Source organism: Xyrauchen texanus, chromosome 4 (assembly GCF_025860055.1).
Source record: "Xyrauchen texanus isolate HMW12.3.18 chromosome 4, RBS_HiC_50CHRs, whole genome shotgun sequence".
Lineage (NCBI taxonomy): Eukaryota > Metazoa > Chordata > Actinopteri > Cypriniformes > Catostomidae > Xyrauchen > Xyrauchen texanus.
In genome coordinates, this window is record NC_068279.1 from 15,635,474 (window position 1) to 15,658,823 (window position 23,350).

A 23,350-nucleotide genomic window follows, 5' to 3' on the forward strand; every position below is an offset into this window, starting at 1 on the left:
TCTATTAATATATGGGGGAAATATTTTCTTGGATCAATTTAAAACTCGGTTTTATAAGATTAGCACTATATTCCAGATATGTGTTGTGATGCTAGACCACATCAATAAATGAGATTCTCCTCTGGGTCATACATAGGAGAGAGGATTGGCTGAAAACACGTGGCTCGTCATCAAGCTCAGCCAATCAGAGGCCGCATCTAAGGTCAGCCACGCTTTAAAAGCCGCTCGGTTGTAAACAATAAGAATAATAATTTCACCCGCCGTTTGGATGTGAGTATATTGTTCTTATTTTGGGATATGTGACGTTTGCATGGTGTTCTAAATTAACACAGATTTCAGCTCTTCTCAGCTTCTGTAGAGGATGAGTCAGTTTTGCTTGAACATGATGCCAATATACTGAATGTTTTCTGGTAGATTTTCACTTCACTGCACGTAATTGGCATACATACAAGTTTATGGCTGCATTCTGTGTAACCTCTCAATGTGGCATTCTTTCAATTAGTGTCATTTAATTGTTTTCTATCAACAGGTTGTGTACCAGGATGTTGATGTTTGGTTCCATCCTCACACTATGCATCAGTGCAGTGCTCACTGCTCCAAGATTATTCGACCAGCAGTTGGAAAACCACTGGCACATGTGGAAGAGCTGGCAAGGAAAGAAATATAATGAGGTCTGTAATATTATTTTGTAACCCATACATTTTAAACTAACCATTTGTAGTATTCTGCAGTTTAAGAGCTAAATGGAGCATTAATCTGTTACAAGAGTTTCATCTGTCTTGTCTTGGCACACAATATGATTGCACAAAGCAATGGTTTTAATAAAAATTATTATCTCTCAGAAAGAGGAAGGCTTGAGGAGAATGGTGTGGGAGAAGAACTTTAGAAAAATTGAGCTGCACAACCTTGAGCACTCTGTGGGCAAACACTCCTACCTACTGGGCATGAACCAATTTGGTGATCTAGTGAGTTCCTTAATATGTCTGGGTTATTGCATTTTTCAACAATTCATTCTAAATTGCCTCTGAACATTACCCTTTAAACGTTTATCGGTCTCATTAAGCTTGTTTCTGTCTTTTTGTCTCCCAGACAAATGAAGAGTTCAGGCAGGCAATGAATGGTTACAAGCACAACCCCAGAAAGAAATCAAGGGGCTCTTTGTTTATGGAGCCCAACTTTGACACTCCCCAACAGGTTGACTGGAGAGAGAAGGGCTATGTCACCCCTGTCAAAGACCAGGTATGACTAGCAGAGAGCCCCAAAGATAACCATGGTTTCTTTATATATACCCATGTATACCTTAAGTCTAACTGTCAAAGCGTTGTTGAGAAATGTGCCTATCCGGAGTTGTGCAGTTAAACATTTTCTAAGGTTAATTTATTTTAAATTGTCAATTCAAAAGTAAACCTTGGTGGCTTTATCAATATTACTCATATGCTAGCTTGAAACCTGTAACTACATTCTATTAGCCTTAACCGTACCAGTGTGCTCAACATGAACCTTCATCTGACTGGTTTCTAGAGGTAATTTTATGGCATACTTGAGTTTCTGGCATCCTTTTATATTTACTGTAAATATGGATCTTTCCATATTATGGATACTTTGTGCTGGTTTGATTCTAGGGTTGGTGTGGTTCTTGCTGGGCTTTCAGTTCTACAGGAGCCTTGGAGGGCCAGCTGTTCCGTAAAACGGGTAAGCTGGTTTCTCTGAGTGAGCAGAACTTGATGGACTGTTCCAGGCCAGAGGGCAATCAAGGCTGCAATGGAGGCTTCATGGACCAGGCCTTCCAGTATGTACAGGACAACAATGGACTTGATTCTGAGGAGTCCTACCCCTACCTTGCAATGGTGAGTATCCGGGGGGGGGGGACTCCCACAGACCTAACGCTTGCCGTACAGTATATATTGATAGAGTATTTGTAGTGTTAAAGATTAAAGCAAAATAATGGCACAAGCTTGTCCTAAATAAATGTAATCCTTTACAATGACAATTGTGCATGTGCACTTTATTTTTTTACTCTGTGCTTGTGCGTTGTGGGATTTAAATGTGTCCAATTGGCTCGAGGTTTTAAAATTCACCAAGGTAATTTTTTTTCCTCTACAGTGCATTTCACAATGCTGCCAATCAAGAATATGCCAAAAAATCTTTAGATCAACAAATTCTGATTTTTAAAAAAAAAAACCTGAAGAAATTGCCATTGTTGAAAGCAACTTTGTAGAAATGAATGGAGCAGTGTGACCGCTTATTATGTAATGGTGGTTTCGGCTCATGAAACTCCCCTGTGAGTTTTGCTGGATGGGCTGATTGAGAGCCAAAAGTAACAACGCAATGAATTTGGACTCCGTTTGGGTTTAGCTTGGGAAAAGTGTGGGAGGCTAATCACCTGTTTAAAGGGTGTGGGGAACGTGTCTGGGTGTGCCCTTACGTGATTGGGCTGTATTGCTGCATGCTGTGGTCATTGAATTCAGTTCTATCATTAGAGGGACTTTCTTGTAACTTCTCAATTGCTTGGTTTTCTAACTCTTAACATTTACAACACCCCCATTTGAAGCGGCAACTTCAGATGAGGAATATAATTTGCCATACGGTTTATTGTGCTCTCAGGATGATCAGCCATGCCGCTATGACCCCAGTTACAGTGCTGCTAATGACACTGGATTTGTGGACCTTCCCAGTGGTAAAGAGCATGCTCTGATGAAGGCTGTTGCGGCTGTTGGTCCTATAGCTATTGCTATTGATGCTGGTCATGAATCCTTCCAGTTCTACCAATCTGGTGAGAATTTTGGCCTTGCGGGTTTTAAATGTTTATATAAGACCTTTTTGGCTAAACCTCGTATGCACCGCTAGGAATGTCAACTTGCAGGACCTGAATTTATTTATTTATTTTTTTTCAGGCATCTATTATGAAAAGGCGTGCAGCAGTGAAGAGCTTGACCATGGAGTCCTGGTTGTTGGTTATGGATTTGAAGGTGCTGATGTTGCAGGAAGGAAATACTGGATTGTGAAGAACAGGTATAAACTTATTTCAAGATGCATTTCCACTGTCCTGAAAGAGTGATTGCATGTGTGCAAGTCTAGTAAAGAGAAACTATAAGGGCACATCCTCATAATTTTATGTATTTTTTTTTTTTATTTTTTTTTAAGCTGGACTGAGAAGTGGGGTGACAAAGGTTACATCTACATGGCAAAGGACCTAAATAACCATTGTGGCATTGCAACATCAGCCAGCTATCCCCTGATGTAATACCATTTAACAGTTTTCTGCATTCTAGAAGTGCTAGGAATTTTTTTTTTTTTTTTTTTTTTTTTACATTTTATTTCTGGTTTTAGTTTGACTACCTGCTGTAATTTTGTTTTAATGCGTTTTAGGACTTTAAGAGTAACTATTTTTGCCGTTCTTTGAACAAGGACTTTTCTACAAATACGTGCATCTATGCACTTCTGTTTACACTTCCATTTTTAATACTGCAAAACTTTTCTATTGTGCATGCATAACTATATTCCAGGGCCCGTATCCCTAAAGATTCTGAGAATCCTCTCAGAGAGCTCCTAACTTAGCCTAAAAATTCCTTGCCAGGAGTTTTAGCTTAGTGATTCCAGAACATTTTCAGTGAACTCTGAGCAAGGAATGGATGGAAAAATCCTATCTTAGTGAGGAGGTGTGGTTGACCCCATTGCTAGGTATGAGTAATTTCAAAAGACGTGATTGGTTGATCCTACAAGTTTGATGAAAATGATCTTTTGGTGATAATGAGCAAAGGATGTACCCTCAAATCAATAAACTTAATTATACACTCTAATCTTATGCAGACTGTAATTGTAAATATTTCACATTCAAGAAAATATCTGGAAAATGAATAGTAAGCTGTAGGGGTTATAGCCTAACATTAGAATCTAAAATATGTGACAACTTAAGCTCATTACACCCTGTTCAAATAATGATTTGTGTCTTATTTGCTCATATTAATATCCTAGCAGGCATATTTTGTACTTTCACTCCTATATGGAACCCATTGAAAACAAGATGGCCTATCTCAAGGGGCTGTCCTTAATGAAGTAGAAATTGCAACGTTACAACTCAGTGTGGTCTTAACGAGGGTAACACGGCTCAGCTTTTATCAATGTCTGTGATTGCTGGCTGGTCTATTTATGAAGGCTTGTTAACAAATATCCTACAAACACAGAAAATGGAGAAAAAAAGGAATCGCAAGCCCAACTGGCCTGAGGAGCAAGGTTTGTTGCTGGCCCAGTTTGTGAACGAACATAAAGGTATGTTACGAGGAAAATTTGGCCCAACTGTCACTAGCCAAGGCAAGAGGCGCACCTGGGACACAATATCCCAAACAATCAATGCCTCTTTTCCACTGGTGGCGCGGACAGGCGACGATTGTGAGAAAAGGTGGTATGTGCTGCAGTCCAAGGCAAAAGATGAGATTGCAGCACAAGCGGGAATCCTCACTCACAGGTGAGCAAAATACTATAGCCTACCGCATAATCTGGCAACTTGCTCCTGCTGGCAAAGTTAATTTACATGCCTAAGTACTGTGTTCATTGACCGTTTCTTTCTAGGGGGTGGACCACCTGCAGCTGCTACTCAGGATAGCCCGGCGGATCAAACACCATTCCCATCCGCAGCACCTGCTCCGTCAGCATCCCTGCAGGAGAGAAGATTGCAACTCACAATTTGATGTGTTTGAACAACAAAAAGTCCTTTCCCTTCAGGAGTACTACCGCCTTAAAATTGAACACCTAAAAAATAAACCATTTAGAGATTGTGTTCTGTGTCTTGCATTTAACAATTGCAGGTGATGTGCAGTAAAACTGTGGTAGTTCTTAATACCATCACAAGTTCTCAAATGACATGGGGCTACAGCTTGTCTGAAATGTAAATTTGTGAAGTTTGCCCTGTAAGGCAGTCCACTCTGGGCTAGGTTCCCCTGTGGAATGTGAATATTTTCACCACCATCCTCATCGCCATCCTCCAGAGGTTCTGCAATCTGTCTAACCTTGCAAATATTGTGTAATATTGCACAGGCTATGATGACTTTGCTGACTTTTTCAGGCCTCAGCCGCACCTCTCCGTGGAGAACATAAAAGCGCCTCTTAAGCTGGCCTATGCCACGCTCCACCACTGCTCTTGTTGTCTTGTGGGCCCTACAATAGAATACAGACCTCTAATTATTTGATGGAAATATTGCACTACTTGGATGCTCTAACATATTGCTTGCATTTCATTTCCATGATTTTTGTATTGTTTGGCTTACCTGTTATAGTTTAGTTGGGGCCCTTGGCGTGGCTGGAGGTAAGGTGTAAGGAGCCATGGTTTGCATGGGTAGCCACTGTCCTCTAACAAGTGGCAATTAGCTGGCACATAGTGTCTCTCAAAAAGCTGTCTGATGCCACTCTTGGAGAGCATTCTCGCATCATGTGTGGAGCCTGGCCATTTAGCCACAATGTCCAAAATCTTACAGGCCGCATTGAACACTATTTGCACATTGATGCTGTGGAAATTCTTCCTGTTAACAAAGACAGCCTCGTCCTCTGATGGCGCAATTATTCTCACATGTGTTCCATCAATTACACCCACAACGCCAGGGAATCCTGCAATGTCCATAAATGCCCTTTTATGTGTGTGTAAAGTGCGGGCATCCAGCGGGAATGAAACAAATTGTGTCACAATATTAGGTTGTGACAAAGCTGTCAGTGTTTGGGTGATGACTCTGCTGACGGAGGATTGGGACAGACCAAAGTTATCACTGCTGCATTGTTGCATTTTCCCTGTTGCCAAATACCTCAGGGTTGTGATTACTTTCTTCTCCGGTGTAATAGCGTTGTGGCGTCGAGTTGGTGAAGTAATTGCATCTCTAAGGAGATCCACCACAAACATGATTCCTGCACGATCCAATCTGTAGCGTCTCAATAATTCCCTGTCATCCAGTGTTTGCAGGACATCTCTCCTGCCTCCTCTGTTGGCCATTTTGTGCAGCTGCTTAGGGGAACTCCTAAGCCACTAAAAGTCCTCTTCCCTGCTCTTAGCAGATCTCGCCTTAGGAGCCCTTTTAAGTGCTAGGAATCTTGAGGAATAGCTTTTATATTAACTGGGATTTTCTTGTCACTTTTAGGGGAAATTCTAAGAAAACGTCATGACTCTGAGAATTTTCTTAGAATTTGGCCGCTAGGAGCCACTTTTTGCACAAAAATTCTTTAGGGATATGGGCCCAGGTGTAAACCTGGATCATGTTACAATGATCTACTTTTGCTTTGACCTGTAAATGGATGAATATTAAATATTTGTTTTGACATTAGGCTCTGTGTGTGTGTACAGACTAGTTAAAACCGTGTGGCTTTTTTTTTTTCTTCAGCAGGTGATGTGTACATGACTCAATGCAGTTCTTGGGTACACTCACTGACCCATAACTACTACATATTGTACTTTATATGACTTATTTCTGTGAAATTTTAACCCTAAAAAGTGCAACCTCTGGAAATGAGTTACTTTTCTAATAATGCATTATGACCCACAATTTTTCTAAAATAAATGAAAGCTAAGAGGAAAAGTAGCATTGCGTTCCATTGTCTTAATTCTGCTTTTTTTTTTTTTTTTTTTGATGTGGTGCCAAACTTTAATGTCTTCAGTATTTGCAGGGTCCCCTTCAATATTGTTCACAGAAAATTGACCAACTCCCTCTATTGCTGCTCCCCAGCCTCTTAAAGTTTGTATACCCAGGGTAAACTTTTTCAGGTTAAGGTGATTGTTGGTTAGGTGATTGGCGTCACATGGATGTGCTAAAGGTAACCGCACCTACTAATCATGTGGACACCAGAGGTAAACAAGATTGACTTAGTCAATGGCTTATATTAATGCAACCCATTACAACATACATACATGCATTGTAGGTGCTGGTTAATGATTCTTGTTGAACCCCCCCCAAAACGCATAAGTTTGGATATAGTATTTAACCCAAAAATGAATTATCTTTAACTCTTGCCATCCTGTATGTGTATGACTCATCTGCTAAACTATAATGAAGATGGTGTGGGTATTTTATTTCTCAGCACCTTTGATCTGTACAATGCAAAGGAATGGGTGCAACAATTTAGGACGCTCAATTCAGCATAAGTTATCCTTAAGACTCTATTGGTTAAATCAATGTCTTCAGAAGCTATGTTATGTGTGGGTGAGAAATGGACCACTTTCATAATCTAGAGATTTGTGATTTCATATTCTTCTTGCATACCCCCTCCCCCACTGTACAGAACTTCCAGCTCATCCACACCTATCATATCCCTTCTGAAGATATGGATTATTTTATGATGCCATTATGTACTTTGGAGTGTCAATGCACAAGGATGTGCTGGCCCTATATGCAGAAGAGCTTCTTGATTGCATAACTAGTACATTGAGTGGATACAATGACACCTGGGACGGAGAGGTGCGGTGACCTTTGTGTGCACATGCTAATTTTGTACAGAGATGATTTCACCTCAAACAAAATTTGTGCCAAAAAGATTGATTTAAAGGCGTTTACCTCTTATTGGAGAGGACATATTGTTAAAAATGTTGGAGATTGCGGTTTCTATAGTGAGACTTTTATGTTTTTCCACTGAGAAAGCTGATTTTCAGAAAGCTGACAGTATCTCTGCTTGGGAGTGGCAACCCCCCCTCTCTCTCTCTCACACATATGTTAGGTTTTCATGTTTTATGAGGACTCCCCATAGACATAATGGTTTTTATACTGTACATTTATATTCTATCCCCTAAACCTCACAGAAATTCTGCATTTTGACATTTTCAAAAAACAAAGTATGATTTATAAGCGGTTTTCCTCATGGGGATTGACTAATTGTCCCCATGTTGTCAAAAATTTCAGGTTTTTCTATCCTTGTGGGGACACACACACACACACACACACACACACACACACACACACACACACACACACACACACACGTTTCTAAAAACTTGTTAGAAACAGTCCAAGCCATCATACTAGTTCTAAAGTGACATTTTTGAGTTCCTAACGAAGGCTTGGACACATCATTTGTTTTGAAACGGCAAAGGCAGATTCTGATCCATCGCATAAGTAGTTCCATGCACATGTGTCTTTTGACCGTACTCTGTTTTTCCTCATTTTAAATATTTACTTGTTCATTGAACTGGTGTATATAAGCAATATCACATGAGCAAGAGTGCGATATGGCCCTACATCAGCACTGCTGTTACCTATTCGGCCATAGATAAGAACAGCAGTGCTGATTTAAGGCAGTATAGCATGATTGCGAGTGTGATATTGCTTATATACACCAGTTCATTAATTAAACCTGAAACGTTTGGCATTACGGTATGCGCGCACATATTCATGTGAAATCAATTGGTAAAACAGATAGAATATTGTCATTAAACATTTCTTGTTACATCGTTTTATTTATTTAAAACTAGACGTTGCAGTTGCCAGCATTTGTTTAACCGTTATTCGGCATGAGCTGGAGCATCCAAAGTTGGTTTTCTTCCTGTGAATGGTCTGTGTCTGTGAAGAGCCTATTTATAAATTTAGTTTTTTGTCAACTTCCACATAATATTTGAAAAGAAACTGCAAAAATTGTTTTTACATGGAACAGAACAGTGGTCATTATCAGAAATAGTTAATGTTACATTTGCCTCTAATGCTGATGGAGAGTTGAAGATTATCTTCTGAAAAAAAAACTAACAAAACATTTATTTGCAAAAAATAATGGATTGTTTAGTAGCTTGAGAGTTAAAAGGTGAAATCCAGGGAGTAAAAATGGCTGAAGCAGGTTATTATTTATACTACTTATAAACAAGTGACAGCACTCTTGAGTGCAGATGTATTAAAGATCACAATAAGATCCAGTTGTTGAGTGTGCTGTCATGTCTATGAAAATCATGTTTTGTAGATCTGTTTTCACAAAAAAACATTATTTGCTGCTTCCCTTCAACAACATTTGAAAGGTTAAACGCTGAGGCACTGATACAACGCTGCTTAGCTTGGCTTTGAAGATTGAGCTGTAAACATGAGTGGCCATTATGATGTTAGTAAATCATGTGCTTGGCTTTGACATTCCCTTGCTGTCATAAGCAGCTTCTAGTTTTAATTCCAGCCAGCTTAAGGCTTTTTCAACCTCATATTCATCCTGTTTTAACAACATGTGCCATTTATCACAGCATTGGTCTTGATTACCTTATGTGATCATTTTCTTTTTCTACTTAATTTCTTTTTTTTTCTTCATGGTGAAAGTCAGTGATGAGTCCATGTATGCCTGGACATTTCTTTATTGCTGTTTAAGTAGTATTATAAAGTCCTTTTCCATGTAAAAAGCAGGTAATGGAGTTGAAGTGATGTGTGGAAACACAGTGTTTGATTGTATACAAAATACTTTCTCTATTTTTCTATTTGTTGCTTCACTTTATGTCTTGTTCTCTGTCTTTCTCTTCTTATAACAAACTTCAAAAGTTGCACATTAAAAGCTCTTTATCAGAGATCACTGTTAAAAGTAGCTTAGAAGTAACTTTGCTTATCTAGAATTTACTTTGAACCATCATCATTATGGCAAAGTAAGAATGCAGCACTCAACAACAACATTTGAAAAAGTTCTACACTATACATTTATATTACAACAGAGCCCTCTGCTGGTACAAACCTGACTCAACAACACAGAGTACAACAATACAACAGATCAGCGTTTTAAGTGTCCAGTATACTGCTAGTTCTAATCGGAAGTATTTCTCTTTAGGACTTAAACTCCATAAATGAGCATTTATTCAAAAAAATGTATCACAAAAATGTAAAAGCCTGACTGCTAAACGTGTACACCACACTAAATGCAGGACTACACAGTGTCATTGTGTGTTGAGCTTTATATAGCATCTCATATAGCATTGAAATGCTTGAAAAGAGAATTGTTCTGCTCACCACACTGGATATAACAAGGGGCAAAGATCAGCACACCTTCACTTAAATAGCTTTTTTTTTAATTGCAAAAAGAGAGCCCCCTGCTGGTACAAGCTAAAATACTAAGTTGAAGGAAGTGCTGCAAGAACAGCAAAGAGCCTAAAAATGATTAAAAAAAACACCAATTCTGAGACACATGACTTCACTGGTAACTTCCCCTCTTTCCTGCACATTTTTGATGGACACATGCTGGGAAAATGTATGGTTGGTTTTTATTTCCTTTCTATATTAGCCTAATTTAGTGCCTATAGTGCCCTTAAATTTTACATTTGTTTAATCATGTAGTCTACAATGCAACAGCATAAAGATAATAAGTAATAGCAATTATTATTATTTTTATTTTCATTTCTAATTACTGTTTAGAATAAACTGTATTATAATATTAATGGTTATTATAAAGTGTCTGGCTAACATTTTGCCCCAAATTCATTGTAGAGAGGAGTATTGGAAATAATCCAGTGGGTAACCGTATGTAAAGTCAATTCATGTGTTTGCGACTTGGTTTATAGGCAAAAGTGACCTTCCAGTCTTTTCTGTGGAACATCTAATGACAACTCAACAATCAAGAAGTATGAACAACATGAGCAGCCTGAGAAACAGCTGACATAGCCAGCAGTGTTATAGCTTGTGCACTTTGACTACACAATAAATATAAAAACTCTGACCTGGGTTTTTCTGCGGCGGAGGCAAATTTAGCTACAAAGGGTTTCTCTTAAATGGAGCGGCGAAAAATAACTGGAACACAATGAGGGAAAAGAAGTTTGTCAGACTTCATTAAGTATCAAGGGAACATCGCTGGAACTGGCAACACAAAGCGTACCGGGCCCGTGTGCCATTAATCACGTCTGACAAGGAACCAGAGCAGGGGGCGTAGGGAGGGAGTGCAGTATGCGGGTGCCGCTGCCAGCAGCTCTGTTTATGATTACTGCAAGGGGTCCTGACTAAGCTAGCAGCCCAGAGAAGAGCGGAGTAGAAATACAAGATCAGGAAAGAGTCAAAGCCAAGGAGCTTTCATCCAGCATTACTATCCTCTCTTTCAAAATGACTCGGCCACCTATATGATTAAACCAGAGCGCTGACTGTCTTCCAAACAATTACTAAGCATCGGAGCAGAGATGAAAAATTGAATGCCGTAGAAAAACAGTGAGATATTGGTTTTTGAAGCAAAGTCATCAGTATATAAAGGCTCGCTCTACTCTAATTTGTCATTGTGCTGGCTTCCATGTTGTTGTATAAGGAGGAAGGGCAGAGAGGGGAAAAAATTGATGTCTGCAGTTTAATCTTTTCTCTCCGTTTTGTAAGCTTTCACAGCAAGACCATGTCTTTCCTCCCTTCCCTGGTCTGCCACCCCAGATTCAAAAAATAAATGGGAGTGAGAGAGGAGAAATGAGGGCCTGTGACTGGTGGAGATGGAGGCCTGTGTTAAGTGCTGTGCTTGAAAGCACGTCTGGCCTCATTAGATGTCGGTTGCAACAATACTGAACTGGCAACAAGGACTGCTGTGAGTCTCACAACCATAAATCACACTCTGACAGCTCTCTGACAGGGCTGGGAACCAGCACACATGCAAACACTGACTTCTCTCTCTCTCTCTCTCTCTCTCTCTCTCTCTTGCTGCCGCACATTCTCATTTTTCTCTGATACACTACATCTTTCTCTCCTGTTTTTTCTTTCTATTCCACATAATCAGTGAACAAAACAACGAACATCACAGACTCTCTTACCACGATTCAAGTAGCGAAATTTTGCATTGTTCGGTTGTTCTCAGTAGAACATGGAATTGTTGACATGCATGCATGTTTTAATGTGTGAGTGTATGTGAATCCAGGGCAACACTCGCCACTGTCTGCCCATGTCCATTAGGCTGACATGTGATGGTGTGTGTGTGAAATTACTGCTGAGGAAGGAAGCAAGAGAAACAAGGCCTGTGGGTGATTAATCACTACTCCCTCTGACACACACAAACAGAGTTCGGATCTCAGGCCCCATCACAAACACACACACACACACATACACACACACACACACACACACGCAGCTGCCCTACTCTCAGCTCTTCAGAACCATTGACTTTTTTCCCACCCATGCCCACCATGAACTCCCTCTCGTCCACTCTGCTTTCCCTCTCTAAGCTTTTTCTTGTCTTCATTCCCCTCTTTGACATGACTTATCTTCTCACAGTTACGTCAGAAACCAGTCTAATGAGGGATACATTTATCTAGATATCACTCTTGAGAGTTTTGGACTGCCAACTAACTCTCCCTTTCCTCCTCTCGTTTTCCATGTCATCATTTATACTGATAGCTGGTAAATTTGCATGCTTAGGTACTTCTTGCTGTCATCTACTTACAAGTCTGACTGATAGAAGCTGTTCAGTGTTGTGTGAGTATTTATTACAAGCCAGATTAATGGATGTTGTCAAATATGCGTGTGTGTTACAGGCCAGGCTGATATGGGCTGTGCTTACAAACATTAACTCTTCCTTGCTGCATTAGTCTTCTGCTTGATTCTCCTCAACATCTTCTATAGGGCTGTCCTGCCCTTTATGTTGTATGAAGATTTACAAGGGTACACTGAATGAAAGTGTGTGTGCTGGTGTTTGTGACTTGTGTGTTTCAGAGGAGGCACAGTAACGGGTTTATGGGAACAGAACAGAACATGGCGATGATGAGGAAGGAGAAAAGAGACATGCAGCCTTAAATTCTCTCACATTCAGAGAGGATCACAGCTGTTTGTGTCCAAATTAATGCAGGGGAGTAAATAAAATAAAAGAGTGACAAGGAGATCATGCAACCAAAAAGAACTAGGCTTAAAGGAAAAAATAAACAGCCAATAGTTTAAAGCACGGATAATGTTGCCAGCCACTGAAGATCTGTAGCAGGTATTTTTTTATTGAAATAATTGTCTTTGGCGCTTCTTATTGAGTTACACACATATACCCATGCATTAATATCTGTACACTGGGAATTGTTTAAAACATTTACATTTATTAATTTAGCAGACTCTGTTATCCAAGGCAACTGACAAATTAAAAAGATGAAAGGGATCAGGGCATCAGGGATTGTAGGCTGGACTGAAACCTGTGATTCCCACACAAGCACTACAGCCATATAAAGGTAGAGCAACACTACTAGACTAGTGGCAAAATCATTTTCGAACAGATGTTCTACTCATCACGTTTCTCTACCTTAGTTTGAACAGACTGTAACCAGTGAGGCTAAAGAAGTCCTCCCAGCATAGCATTGCAACCTATGCAGGAATTGTTTGCCTGTCTGCCTTCTTGATGAATAGCATGCACATCAATTGGTTTCCAATACTGTCAATGAGACAGTGGTGGTTAATGAATGAGTGCTGCTATGTGTCATATTACAACAGAAATTTAAAGCAGTGGCTGTGTGTGTGTGTGTGTGTGTGTGTGTGTGTGTGTGTGTGTGTGTGTGTGTGTGTGTGTGTGTGTGCATGATGTAGCTGCTTTAATGTCAGCAAAAGTGAAATAGCCAGGTACTGTATCAGCACTTTAGCTCCTGCCAGAGGAAAATCAGTGACTTCTTAGGTCAGCTGTGTGACACACACACACACACACACACACACACACACACACACACACAAATTCACTTAAACACTAAGGTGTTCCATGATGTTGTTGCAGCTATCCTTATTAGGACTCTCCATAGACATAAATATTTTAATAATGTACTATAGATTCTATCCCCTAACCCTAATCATACCCCTAAACCTCACAAAAAACGTTATGCATGTTTACATAAAAAAAAAAAAAAAAAAAAACATTTTGTATGTTTTTTAAGCGATTTGAATTATGGGGACACTAGAAATGTCCCCATAAACCACATTTATATCATAATACCCTTGTAATTACCAGTTTGTCGTCATAAACCAACTAAACCTGCACACACACACACACACATAAATTAACTTAAACACTAAAGATGATTTGACCACAGCAAAACAATGCTGAGATTCCTTCTTCACTGACAGAGTCTGCTTTTCTTCTTACACTAACGACTGTTTCTTCACAGCGAGTGTGTATAATTATTACTGTGGTCATTTATGCCATAAATCACAGCCACAGTATGTATGGTATTTGTTCACCCAACGCAAGTTTTGCCAAAAATATCTAATGAGCATATTTGTAAAGTGAAGCCAGAAAACCTTGTTGTTTTCTCTCATAAACCCTCAAAAAATGTAAAAGATAAATCTGCTTTTGTGTCTTATATATTTTAACTGGTTTCTCTCTCTATTTCTCTTTAACCTCCTGTGATGTTCTATTGCACTAACACACACCACACATCCTTCCACAAACACCCACCCCCCCTGCACCCACCCACTCATCTCACCTCGTGGTGGCCTCATGCACCAGCACTGCCATTAATCAGTGGCCAGGATCATGTCTGCCAGTTAGACTAAACAAGAGCATTTGTGAGGATTTGCTCTCCCTCATTAATCATCTTGACAGTTTGAAAAACACATTTCCCCTTTAATGACTGTATTTGGATAATCAGGTCTGTTCCTCTCCCTGCCAGTTTCTCTCTCTCGCTCTCTGTCCTCTCCTGCCTTTGGTTTTTCCTCTCCCCAAAATGGCATTGAGAACAGCTGGGTTAGCTTACGGGGCAAGGAGACGGAGTGGTTACCATCACTCCAGCTAAAGGAGGGGGTGTTGAGTCAGTAAAAATAATCACATTGCTCTGGAAAACTTTTGCTCTTACTTAAAAAAAACCCTGCTGCTTCTCATAACATGAACTTGGCTGGACTGTAGGTGTACGCTTGCTACCTCACACACAAGGTCCCAGAAAGTACCCCAAAAGAGGCAGCAAACCTGGTGACTAGAACCTTTGGGTGAAAGTTTCAGAGCTGTGTGGTATGTACAGGGTTGTCACATTATGAAGAAAAATGGCAGGGTGTTGACAAGAGTACTTTTATCTCTATATATTTCATTAAACAAGACCTGACAGATATCTATACCTTTATGTGCCCTTCGGTTGTGTGTGCGTGTGGACACATGCTTAACAATTCATAACAGTGCAATTATTCAGCAGCAAATCATTTAAAAACCAAGGTGAGTCTTTAAAATGTACTTTATAACTGTCTGAAAACATTGCCTGTTCTTTCCATTCCAACATGCTCAGAGTATGCCAGTGACAGCAGCCTAATATGGTGTTTAATGGATGAGTTGAACTTTGGGTTTAACACATCATTGTGTTGTGGTTGCACATAACATTGCCCATTGGAAGTTTATAAATTATGTCATAAAGTCAACTTCACTCTGGACTGCAAATGATAGCATTATTTAAACATTATGACAATGTTATGCCAAGCATGTGTCTGAGCACAGCAGGTAACATAAACAATTTCAAACCTTTCTATGTTACTCAGCACTGTCCTCATAGGGATGTTCACAAGTTACAGTGTGGCGGTATTACATTTCAAAAGTCATCTTATTAAAACAAAGTTTGTTACATTAATGTTTGAGCTATCTGTTTGAATTATATGCTGATGGCTTATAAATACTGACACTGAAGTGCACACAGAGTACAGAAGGATAACTAAGTGTTTGCTATCCAATCATGACATGCAATTAATCAAAATAATTTCATAACAGAAACTGTTGCCCTGCAGATGTCAGTACTCCATACTGCAGAACTTACAGAGGCCCATTGAAATAATTTGAGAACCTTGAGGAAGCATGAGCTATGTGAGATCGCAGGGGGGATATAACTGGGGAAGATTTCCCACAGCAGAGCAGGAAAAGGAGCTGTCACTCTGGGCATGACTCAGGAATCAGGATCAATCTTAACCCCACTGTTCCGGTGCCAAGATGCGATTTTTCATGAGCGCAACGTTCGTGACATTGATGCCGGCTCCCCCAGCATGTTTGCAAATCAAATCCAGCTGTAGCAGTGAAATGTGCGTTATTAGTGGTTAGTCATAATTGCGACACTTGAACACTTGTGTTTTAGGCTGTTGTCACATATGCACATAGTTTTAGTTGACAAATGGGATAACTAAGATATCACTGTACAGAGGTGTGCACTACACAATTTTTGTTGTTGTTGCATGCTTGTGGAGTGTTATTTTGTGATGTGATGTGTGATTTTGTGATGAAGAGTTGTGGAAAGTCATTAATGGAGTTCTTGTCATGAAGCAGCAGTTGTGTGATTGATTTCTTTATGAGCTGTAGAAAGAGAGACGTCTGTTCTGTATTACTGCGGCAAACAATCATCAGAGCACTCATGCAGTAATTATCTGAGTGTAATGTACATGGGAGTTTGTGAAGGGAGAGGGAGTCAACATTAAGGTAACAATCAAAGAGACAAAAAAAGGAACAAAATAGAAGCCAGGGGAGAAAGATGTGTAGGTGAAGAGAGACAAGAGACATGTTCTAAACAGAGACAGCACAAGACAAAGAGAAGGGAGGGGGGTTAACTCTCTCCCTCTCTCATTCTTTTCAGGTTGGGGCTGTAAGGCTCATGAGTTGCTGTAGACTTGGCAGCTAATTGAGGAGCAGCTCCACACCCTGTCGTCATTAATCACTAGGGCTGCAGGGCTGCCTGCCTGGAACACTGCTGTGATGGGCTGCAGCTCTCTCTCACAGACTCTTTCTCTTCTCCAGTAGTTGACTGGACACATGGGAGGGAGAAAGAGATCAATCAAACAGGTGTAGCCCTGCTGAGAAGACACTGGTCAGGGACTAAATTAACTCCACACCCCCACCCACACATCCATCCAGCTCCCCCCCTTCCACAAGCAGGCGACAGAAACAGAGTGACTGCATATTGACTCAGCTGGAGCCCTGGAGAGGAGGGAGAGAAAGATAAATGGCAGGGATAGATTGATGAGGAGAAAGATGGAAAGAGTCTAGAGCAGGAATTTTGATGAACGTGTGCGAATGAGGTGATAGCAAGATTAATCCATCTCCATTGGATAAAATATAAAGTCATTCCCTCCTTTTAACCTTTCTATCCTGGCTTTATCAGATATTATTTTCTTTGCGCATTCTTCATCAAAAGGCGGTGTATTTGCATGCTTAGAACATGGCTTGAGGCCTTAGACATGATTTCATGATCCAGTCTGCATTTTCTAATTCCTACAAAATGGGTGATCTAATATAAACAAACAAATTGTTTACAAAATACAGCAATTTATTTTCCTTTTGTCTGGTGCAGTTTCATTACTATTCCATTAGGGGCAACATAAACCAAGTTATGAAATGTTTGATCAACTCTCTTGGGTTGTTTTCAAATAGTTTAACTCCATTAAAACAACTTCCTCTCTGAATCTTACAAGAGCTCACAGGAAGTTATTCAAGTCCATTTATTCTAAATTAGGCTCTTGGCACTGAACTTTACTTTTGGATCTGGAACTTTTTTGTCAACAAACTGCAAAGCCACACTAAGAGTGGGTTCTCAATTTTCAATTTGAAGTACTTTATTGGCATGATTGTGTTTACATACAATATTGCCAAAGCATTAATACACAAAACAGATAATGACAAGACAAATAATAATAATGAGAGAGGGTTCTCTCTACAGCAGTCTCTACATATTTTTGCTTTGTGATGGTAGTGAGTAGGTAGTGGTTTGTGATCAGTAGGCCTGTTTGTGCCTTACTAAAATTGGAGTTTTGGGTATTGGGAAACAGAATGACTTTTACCCACACCCAATATATAATCAGTGTTTATTTCTATCCCCACTCCCCTTCTAGTCCTGACCTCCTAGGTTCCCATAAGAGGAACCGTATGCTGTGTCCTTGCTGGAGAGCTAGAGTTAACATTGTTGCTGGAGTGATCTATTAATTTAATGGGTCTGTCAAGTGACACCTGTGCGGTGTCCTCTCCTGTCTGAAGTGCTAATGAAGTGCGAATGTGTGTGTGTTTGGCTCATTCCACTGCTTAGCAGCAGCCCCACTTATTCGGTTTCTTGAAAATGGTTCTCAAGTACATGCTGAACTGAACACTTCTATAACCTGAAATGTTCTTTCATCCATTAAGACTACCACAGTTACACAATCACATAAACCATCTTGAATGCTGACCCTCTTTGTAACTCAGCATTGAGCAAGTTTTCCCCTGAACCCATAGCACACAAACACTCGGGTCAAACAATAGGGACTGCACTCCTGGGGGTCATGTCATGTATTTGATAAATATTTCTCTATTAACAGCCTCCCATTGTCATCTTTTGTCCTTTGTGTAGCAAGGCAATCCATCAGAGCGTGCTGGAAGTGAGTGCAGGGCTCCCATGGATTATTACTGGGCTATCACTGAGCTTTATTTAAGACCCAATCCTCCCTTGTGCTGAGGCAGCTCTTTACACAATACTGCAGAGGCACAAACAAACAGCAGTGACTAACACTGCAGTTTCACATTAGAAGCAGAACAGTAAACCGAGAGAGAGCCTTATTTTGTGTGTTAATAGGATGGGCTAATAGGGAACAAAACTGTCAGCAATGCACAAAGCTGAAGTCAAAGTTTCTCAAGTATTGGTGCGATCATTTAAATAAAATGGGAAACAAAGAAGCTCTTTTTGTATAATCTGACTGTGATAATTTTAAATATGCATTTTTGAAAGGTTTATTCAGTGTACACATTCTTTTTGAACATATTTGGAGGCAAATAGTACAGCAGTTTTTAAGATACGTTTCAAGGAATGCATTAAAAATAGTTCAATAGCTGGAAGATTTCAATTATAAGTTTTTACTGTTGTAAGTAGCTATTAAAAGTCTACTATGATCTAATGAGGATTGTTTAAGATCACATATGGGATACAGAGTGCGTTACCGATAGATCCATATGAAAGAGAACAGAGGGACAAGAACACATCTATAAATGTAATCAAGTATCATTTATTACACAAAATAAGAATTTGTTAAATGGATAGCGCTGCCATCACAACATAGTACTCTTATTTTAATTCTCTTCCCCGCTCCACGTCCATCCCCAACTTTCAGAGTCAGCTACAATAGAAAATATATCACATCTTTCCATTCTATTCTTTGAACTGTACAAGTACAAAATAAACGGTAAATCATATGGAACAAAGTAGCTGTTGAACAGGTCATGCTCATTCGTTCTCCAATAAAGAGACAGAGTTGCACAGAATCGAATGCGCAAAAGAAAGTGACAATAAAAGAAAGATTTTATGTCTGAGAGACAATGTTATAGTCCAAGTTTGCAAACACTGTATACAAAGTTTATGATTGAAGCAACCATATTCATACTGTGGAAATACTGCTCCATTGTGAAAATGATAATGCATTTGGGCAGTAAATGTCCCTTAAAAAAAAAAAAAACAAGCGCTCAAGTGAAAAATAAATACACACTTTTGGTAAATCGAAAAAAATAATGAAATAAAATAAAATCACGCATTCTATTGAATCTGCATTTTTCTCATTAGCTCTCCACCTAAAAGGTCTTAAAGGTCCCTAATATCCTAAAAAAAATTGAGTGACCATTTATTAAACAATAGTCATCCAAAGCAGATACGATTTTATTCCTCATAGCGAATATAGCTATCCTGTGTTTTTGCTTTGTTCACTTTAGGAGAATCCTGCATGCTCCTGTGCTTTCCAGCTCCCATCAAGCTCATGCCACGATCTTTACACTGTCCATAGTCTTTCCATCATTGGTACCCAAGAGCAGAAGCTGAGCCCAGTCTCTGACCATATAGAGCATAAGGAGAGTAGTAGGGCGCTGTGGCTGGGAGAGAGTGCATAGTAAGGGATGGGGCTCCTGGCAAATGAGCCTTTCCATAGGGATGGTACCGGGCCAAACCTAGACCTGGTGACCCACGCAGGGAGAGAGAACTGGGAAGGGCCCCTGGGCTGCTGGGAGGAGGCAGGTGGAGGTGGCAGGAGGCGGCAGAGGAGACAGAAGTTGGATAGCCAGAGAGCAGCTTTCCATCCACACCTGGAAAAGCTGTGTGTGTACGCAAATGGGACAAAAGTTCCTCTGAGGTGGCAAAGCGTTTGTCGCAAGGGCCACCCACTGAGACCCAGTTACAGGCATGAGGGAGAGTTTCACTGGGCAGCATGAAACCATAGGTATAAAGAGGATGGGAAAGAGATGAGGTGGCGCTAGAAGACAGAGAACTGGGGTGTAGGGAGTGGAGGTGATGGGTAGGATACATAAGAGGGAAGCCAGACTTAAGGGCAGATGAAGGATCATGGACACAAGATGAGCAATTGCTGCCTCCAAGATGGGGTGCATTGGGGTAGGTAAGGCAGTATGGGTCCCTGCACAAACCCTGCATGAACGAGGGAGGCGATGCCCCTGTAAGAGGGCTTGAGCTTGGGTGCTTTCCTGGAACACCCATTCCAGCACCAACTAAACTAGATTTAGACGGATCTAACCCAGGCACATACTGAGAAGGATAGCCTGCATAGGCCCCAACAATGGAGCCATGGTAGCCCATGGTGGATGATGGGAGGGGGAAAACAGAGTGACCTGGTTTGAAAGGAGACACAGGAGCAATATGGCCCGCACCTAGACTAGGCTGAGGGGGCTGGGGGTCAGCCTTATTGTCAGGTTGAGGACTGCTGGAGGAACTGGCACTACTGGAGTTCGCACTAGCACGCACATGACTGGAATTTGCTATCTGTGCAATGTCCAGGCCTGATTTACTATGGTCTGAATCTTTTTTCCCATTGCGATCGCCACCACTACTGCTGCTGCTGTCATTCCCTGGGTCTGAGCCTGCAGGTTTGGAGTCCATAAGGGCATTTTGTAGATGTGCAGTTTTCTGCGAGAGGGGAGACTGACGATGTGTGTGTGACTGTCCTGATGTCTGCTGAGAAGGAGAGCTGGCCCGCGGAGAGGGGGCATGTGGGGGCAAGGAGGGGCATGTCACCGCTGCAGAACCACTATTTGTCAATCTGAACCCTGCTTTGTCAGCTGAGCTGTTGATCCCAGCACCATCCTTTCTGCATTCTGATCCAGTTTTAGAGTAAGGCTTAAAGCTGGACTTGTCATCTAGGTTCTGATGCTCCCCAGGCTTCAGGCTGGAGCTTGTTGAACGTCCGTCCTTGTCTCCATGGCTGCTGGAGGAGAGGGACCCCATCTTAGATGAGGGAGGGGGGTCCGGTTTACCAATCTGTGAGCAGGTCTGGGCCAGCAATGCCAAGGGACTCTTCTTAGCATCCAGCTTTATGGACAAATTAGAAACAAGAAATGAACTTAAATTACTTTAGTATTTCCCAGAATATCTTTAACAATGCAGGCATTCGAGTCTCACATACAGACAGAAATGACACTTAATTCTGAAGCCTATTCTGTCAAATGTAAATTCTTAATGACTTTCAGACATTCAGGAGGGTGACCAATTAGGTTGGAATAATTCTATTTATTAAGTTTTAAGTACGTAAAATACGTACTTTTACCAAAAAATGTTTTAAATGTGACTTGAAACTTGTTGCAAATAAGACATTCAAATTTTAAAATGTATAAATTGTGTGGGGTGGATTATATGACTATATACATGATTTGTCATTATATAATTTTGCATCATACAAAGTGCAATGCGCGACGTTTTTTTTATTTACTTTTTAACGACTTATGGATTTCGTGTAAGCTAAAAGTGTTAGATAAACTGTAGCTTTAAAATATGAGAAAGGCGTTAACGATAATGAAAACAAACGTCAGCGCCGATCAGGAAATGTAAAGGCATTTCATGTTGGCAGCTAGTGGAACACGGCCTCTGCGCTCCAGCCTTCCAGATCCGGACTATCCTTTTAATTCGTGCTGCGTCGCATTCAGAATCTCTCAGAACATTCAGTGAACTTTACTAATGGAATGAGGCGCGCAACGAAAACAACACGAGAAATGCTCACCGATACGCGGCGGTTCAACATAAATATATTAACCTTTCGTTCAGAAGAAACGCACGTATTTTTATTAATAAAAAGAGCAAGGGTGGCCAATGAAAGTACATATATTACATTTCAGTATGATTTATTTTACCTCAATGCTCACTGGCGCGGAGCTGAGCGGCTGGAGATACTCAGGGTGAAGTATGTGACTTGTGTGAGCGGTCAACATTTTGAGAATCCGTATAGGCAGCCTCTTTTCCTGACGCGCGGGATCACTGTACGGCAGTAAGGCGATCGAGTCGCTTTGGTATCGTAAACAGGTGGGTGAACTTATGTTGTGAGTGTAAGGACTTTTAAGGTTCTGGTTCCGTGCACAGACTGCAAATCCAACAGGCAGTTCGCTCATCTGGATCGGGGCGGATCAGAGACCTGGGGCGGGTGTCCTTCAGTTTTCATTTAGAGATATCCAATGTCTTCAATAACTCAAAAAAGAACCAAACGACATTATATCCTCTTCTATTGACAGTTGAATATCCAGTTGAAACACCAGCTCTGTCTGTAGTCCAAAGAAAGAGAGCTGTTATAGTCTCTAGGAAGAACGTACACTCCGTCTCCACATCGTTCCGTCAACGAATCAATGTCGCCTTTTACCCCAACGGTCACGAGTCCGTTACGCGAAAACGAGGACAAAATAAAAACCAAGAGAAGTCTTGATTACTTGTGATTAAATGAATTGGAACAAACTAAACAACATAAATATTGCTAAATGTCGTGGCAAGAAAATTGGCATTCCGTCGGCCAGTCAGCGATCCGGTGTGTGCACTACACCCTCCGTACGCATATAAACTCTCGTACTGAAGATCTGAGGGAGCACTTCAAAGCACCAAGCCGCCGTCCAATCGCCTGGATCTGCATTAGTAATAAGTGGGTAGGCACAACAGAGGCGGAGACTATCCTCGTCTCTCTTCTGACTCGCTCCGGACCCGCTGGCCAAGTCCTTGATCATTGTGTCATAACCAGCAAAAACATTACAGACTCTTTATACAGCTGACACTTTGTAGATTGCCACGTTGATACTGGTTATTAATGAAAAGTAGTTTCATTCAGACATATTCCACTATAATATCTGATACTTTTGTAATGTTTTAATTTGTCTCCGCATTAGGAAGTCTTTTACATCACTTAAAACCAAAAATGTAAATGTAGAACTAATTTGGACGTTAGTTTGACATTACTATCTAAACTGTAGTAGTAGTGGGCAGCTGGAAAAGTTGAGGATGTGGAAGCAATTTCTTTTTAGGTCAAACAAGTCAAATGATACCGCGTAATACATTCATGCATAATAACATCTTTGCCTAGTGTGCCTCCAGTCCTGGAATGTTAATAACTTTATTACATTATCCCATGTTACTTTGGCATTGAAGTAATTTAGCTAACTCAATTATGCAATGAATTGGCTTAATCATTGAAAAATGAAGCCTGACAGAGTCTATTACAGCGCGCTGTGCTAATTCGTGTCTGAATAACTTTGAAGTTCAGTCTATTTAATGGCTTTGATT

At 40.6% G+C, this 23,350-nt stretch overlaps 3 protein-coding genes across 3 annotated transcripts; 1 reads left to right on the plus strand and 2 right to left on the minus strand.

The window, feature by feature from the left end:
• Positions 1-198: 198 nt before the first annotated feature.
• LOC127642890 (procathepsin L-like) lies at positions 199-4,921 on the plus strand. The gene is made up of 8 exons (XM_052125324.1): positions 199-270; positions 530-671; positions 843-965; positions 1,090-1,239; positions 1,623-1,847; positions 2,605-2,773; positions 2,895-3,012; positions 3,145-4,921. Coding segments are annotated over exons 1-8 (1,029 nt in total). The 5' UTR covers positions 199-268; the 3' UTR covers positions 3,245-4,921.
• Positions 4,591-5,977, minus strand: LOC127637314 (putative nuclease HARBI1). Its single transcript, XM_052118314.1, has 3 exons — positions 5,265-5,977; positions 4,961-5,154; positions 4,591-4,655 (listed from the first exon to the last, which is right to left on the minus strand). Exons 1-3 carry the CDS (start codon positions 5,975-5,977, stop codon positions 4,591-4,593), a joined length of 972 nt encoding a protein of 323 aa, XP_051974274.1.
• A 12,824-nt stretch (positions 5,978-18,801) lies between these two features.
• LOC127638997 (zinc finger protein 703) lies at positions 18,802-22,632 on the minus strand. Its single transcript, XM_052120796.1, has 2 exons — positions 21,943-22,632; positions 18,802-21,127 (listed from the first exon to the last, which is right to left on the minus strand). The coding sequence occupies exons 1-2, from the start codon at positions 22,195-22,197 to the stop codon at positions 19,607-19,609; spliced, it is 1,776 nt and encodes a 591-aa protein (XP_051976756.1). The 5' UTR covers positions 22,198-22,632; the 3' UTR covers positions 18,802-19,606.
• Between the last annotated feature and the right edge of the window lie 718 nt (positions 22,633-23,350).

Coding starts and splice junctions, on each gene's coding strand:
- LOC127642890 (XM_052125324.1), top strand. Junction 672..842: donor AAGGAAAGAAATATAATGAG/GTCTGTAATATT, acceptor ATTATCTCTCAG/AAAGAGGAAGGCTTGAGGAG. Junction 2,774..2,894: donor CTTCCAGTTCTACCAATCTG/GTGAGAATTTTG, acceptor ATTTTTTTTCAG/GCATCTATTATGAAAAGGCG.
- LOC127637314 (XM_052118314.1), bottom strand. CDS start 5,977: ATGGCCAACAGAGGAGGCAGGAGAGATGTCCTGCAAACACTGGATGAC. Junction 5,155..5,264: donor CCCCAACTAAACTATAACAG/GTAAGCCAAACA, acceptor ATTCTATTGTAG/GGCCCACAAGACAACAAGAG. Junction 4,656..4,960: donor GGATGGCGATGAGGATGGTG/GTGAAAATATTC, acceptor TCTCTCCTGCAG/GGATGCTGACGGAGCAGGTG.
- LOC127638997 (XM_052120796.1), bottom strand. CDS start 22,197: ATGAGCGAACTGCCTGTTGGATTTGCAGTCTGTGCACGGAACCAGAAC. Junction 21,128..21,942: donor CCGCGCCAGTGAGCATTGAG/GTAAAATAAATC, acceptor TTGTCCATAAAG/CTGGATGCTAAGAAGAGTCC.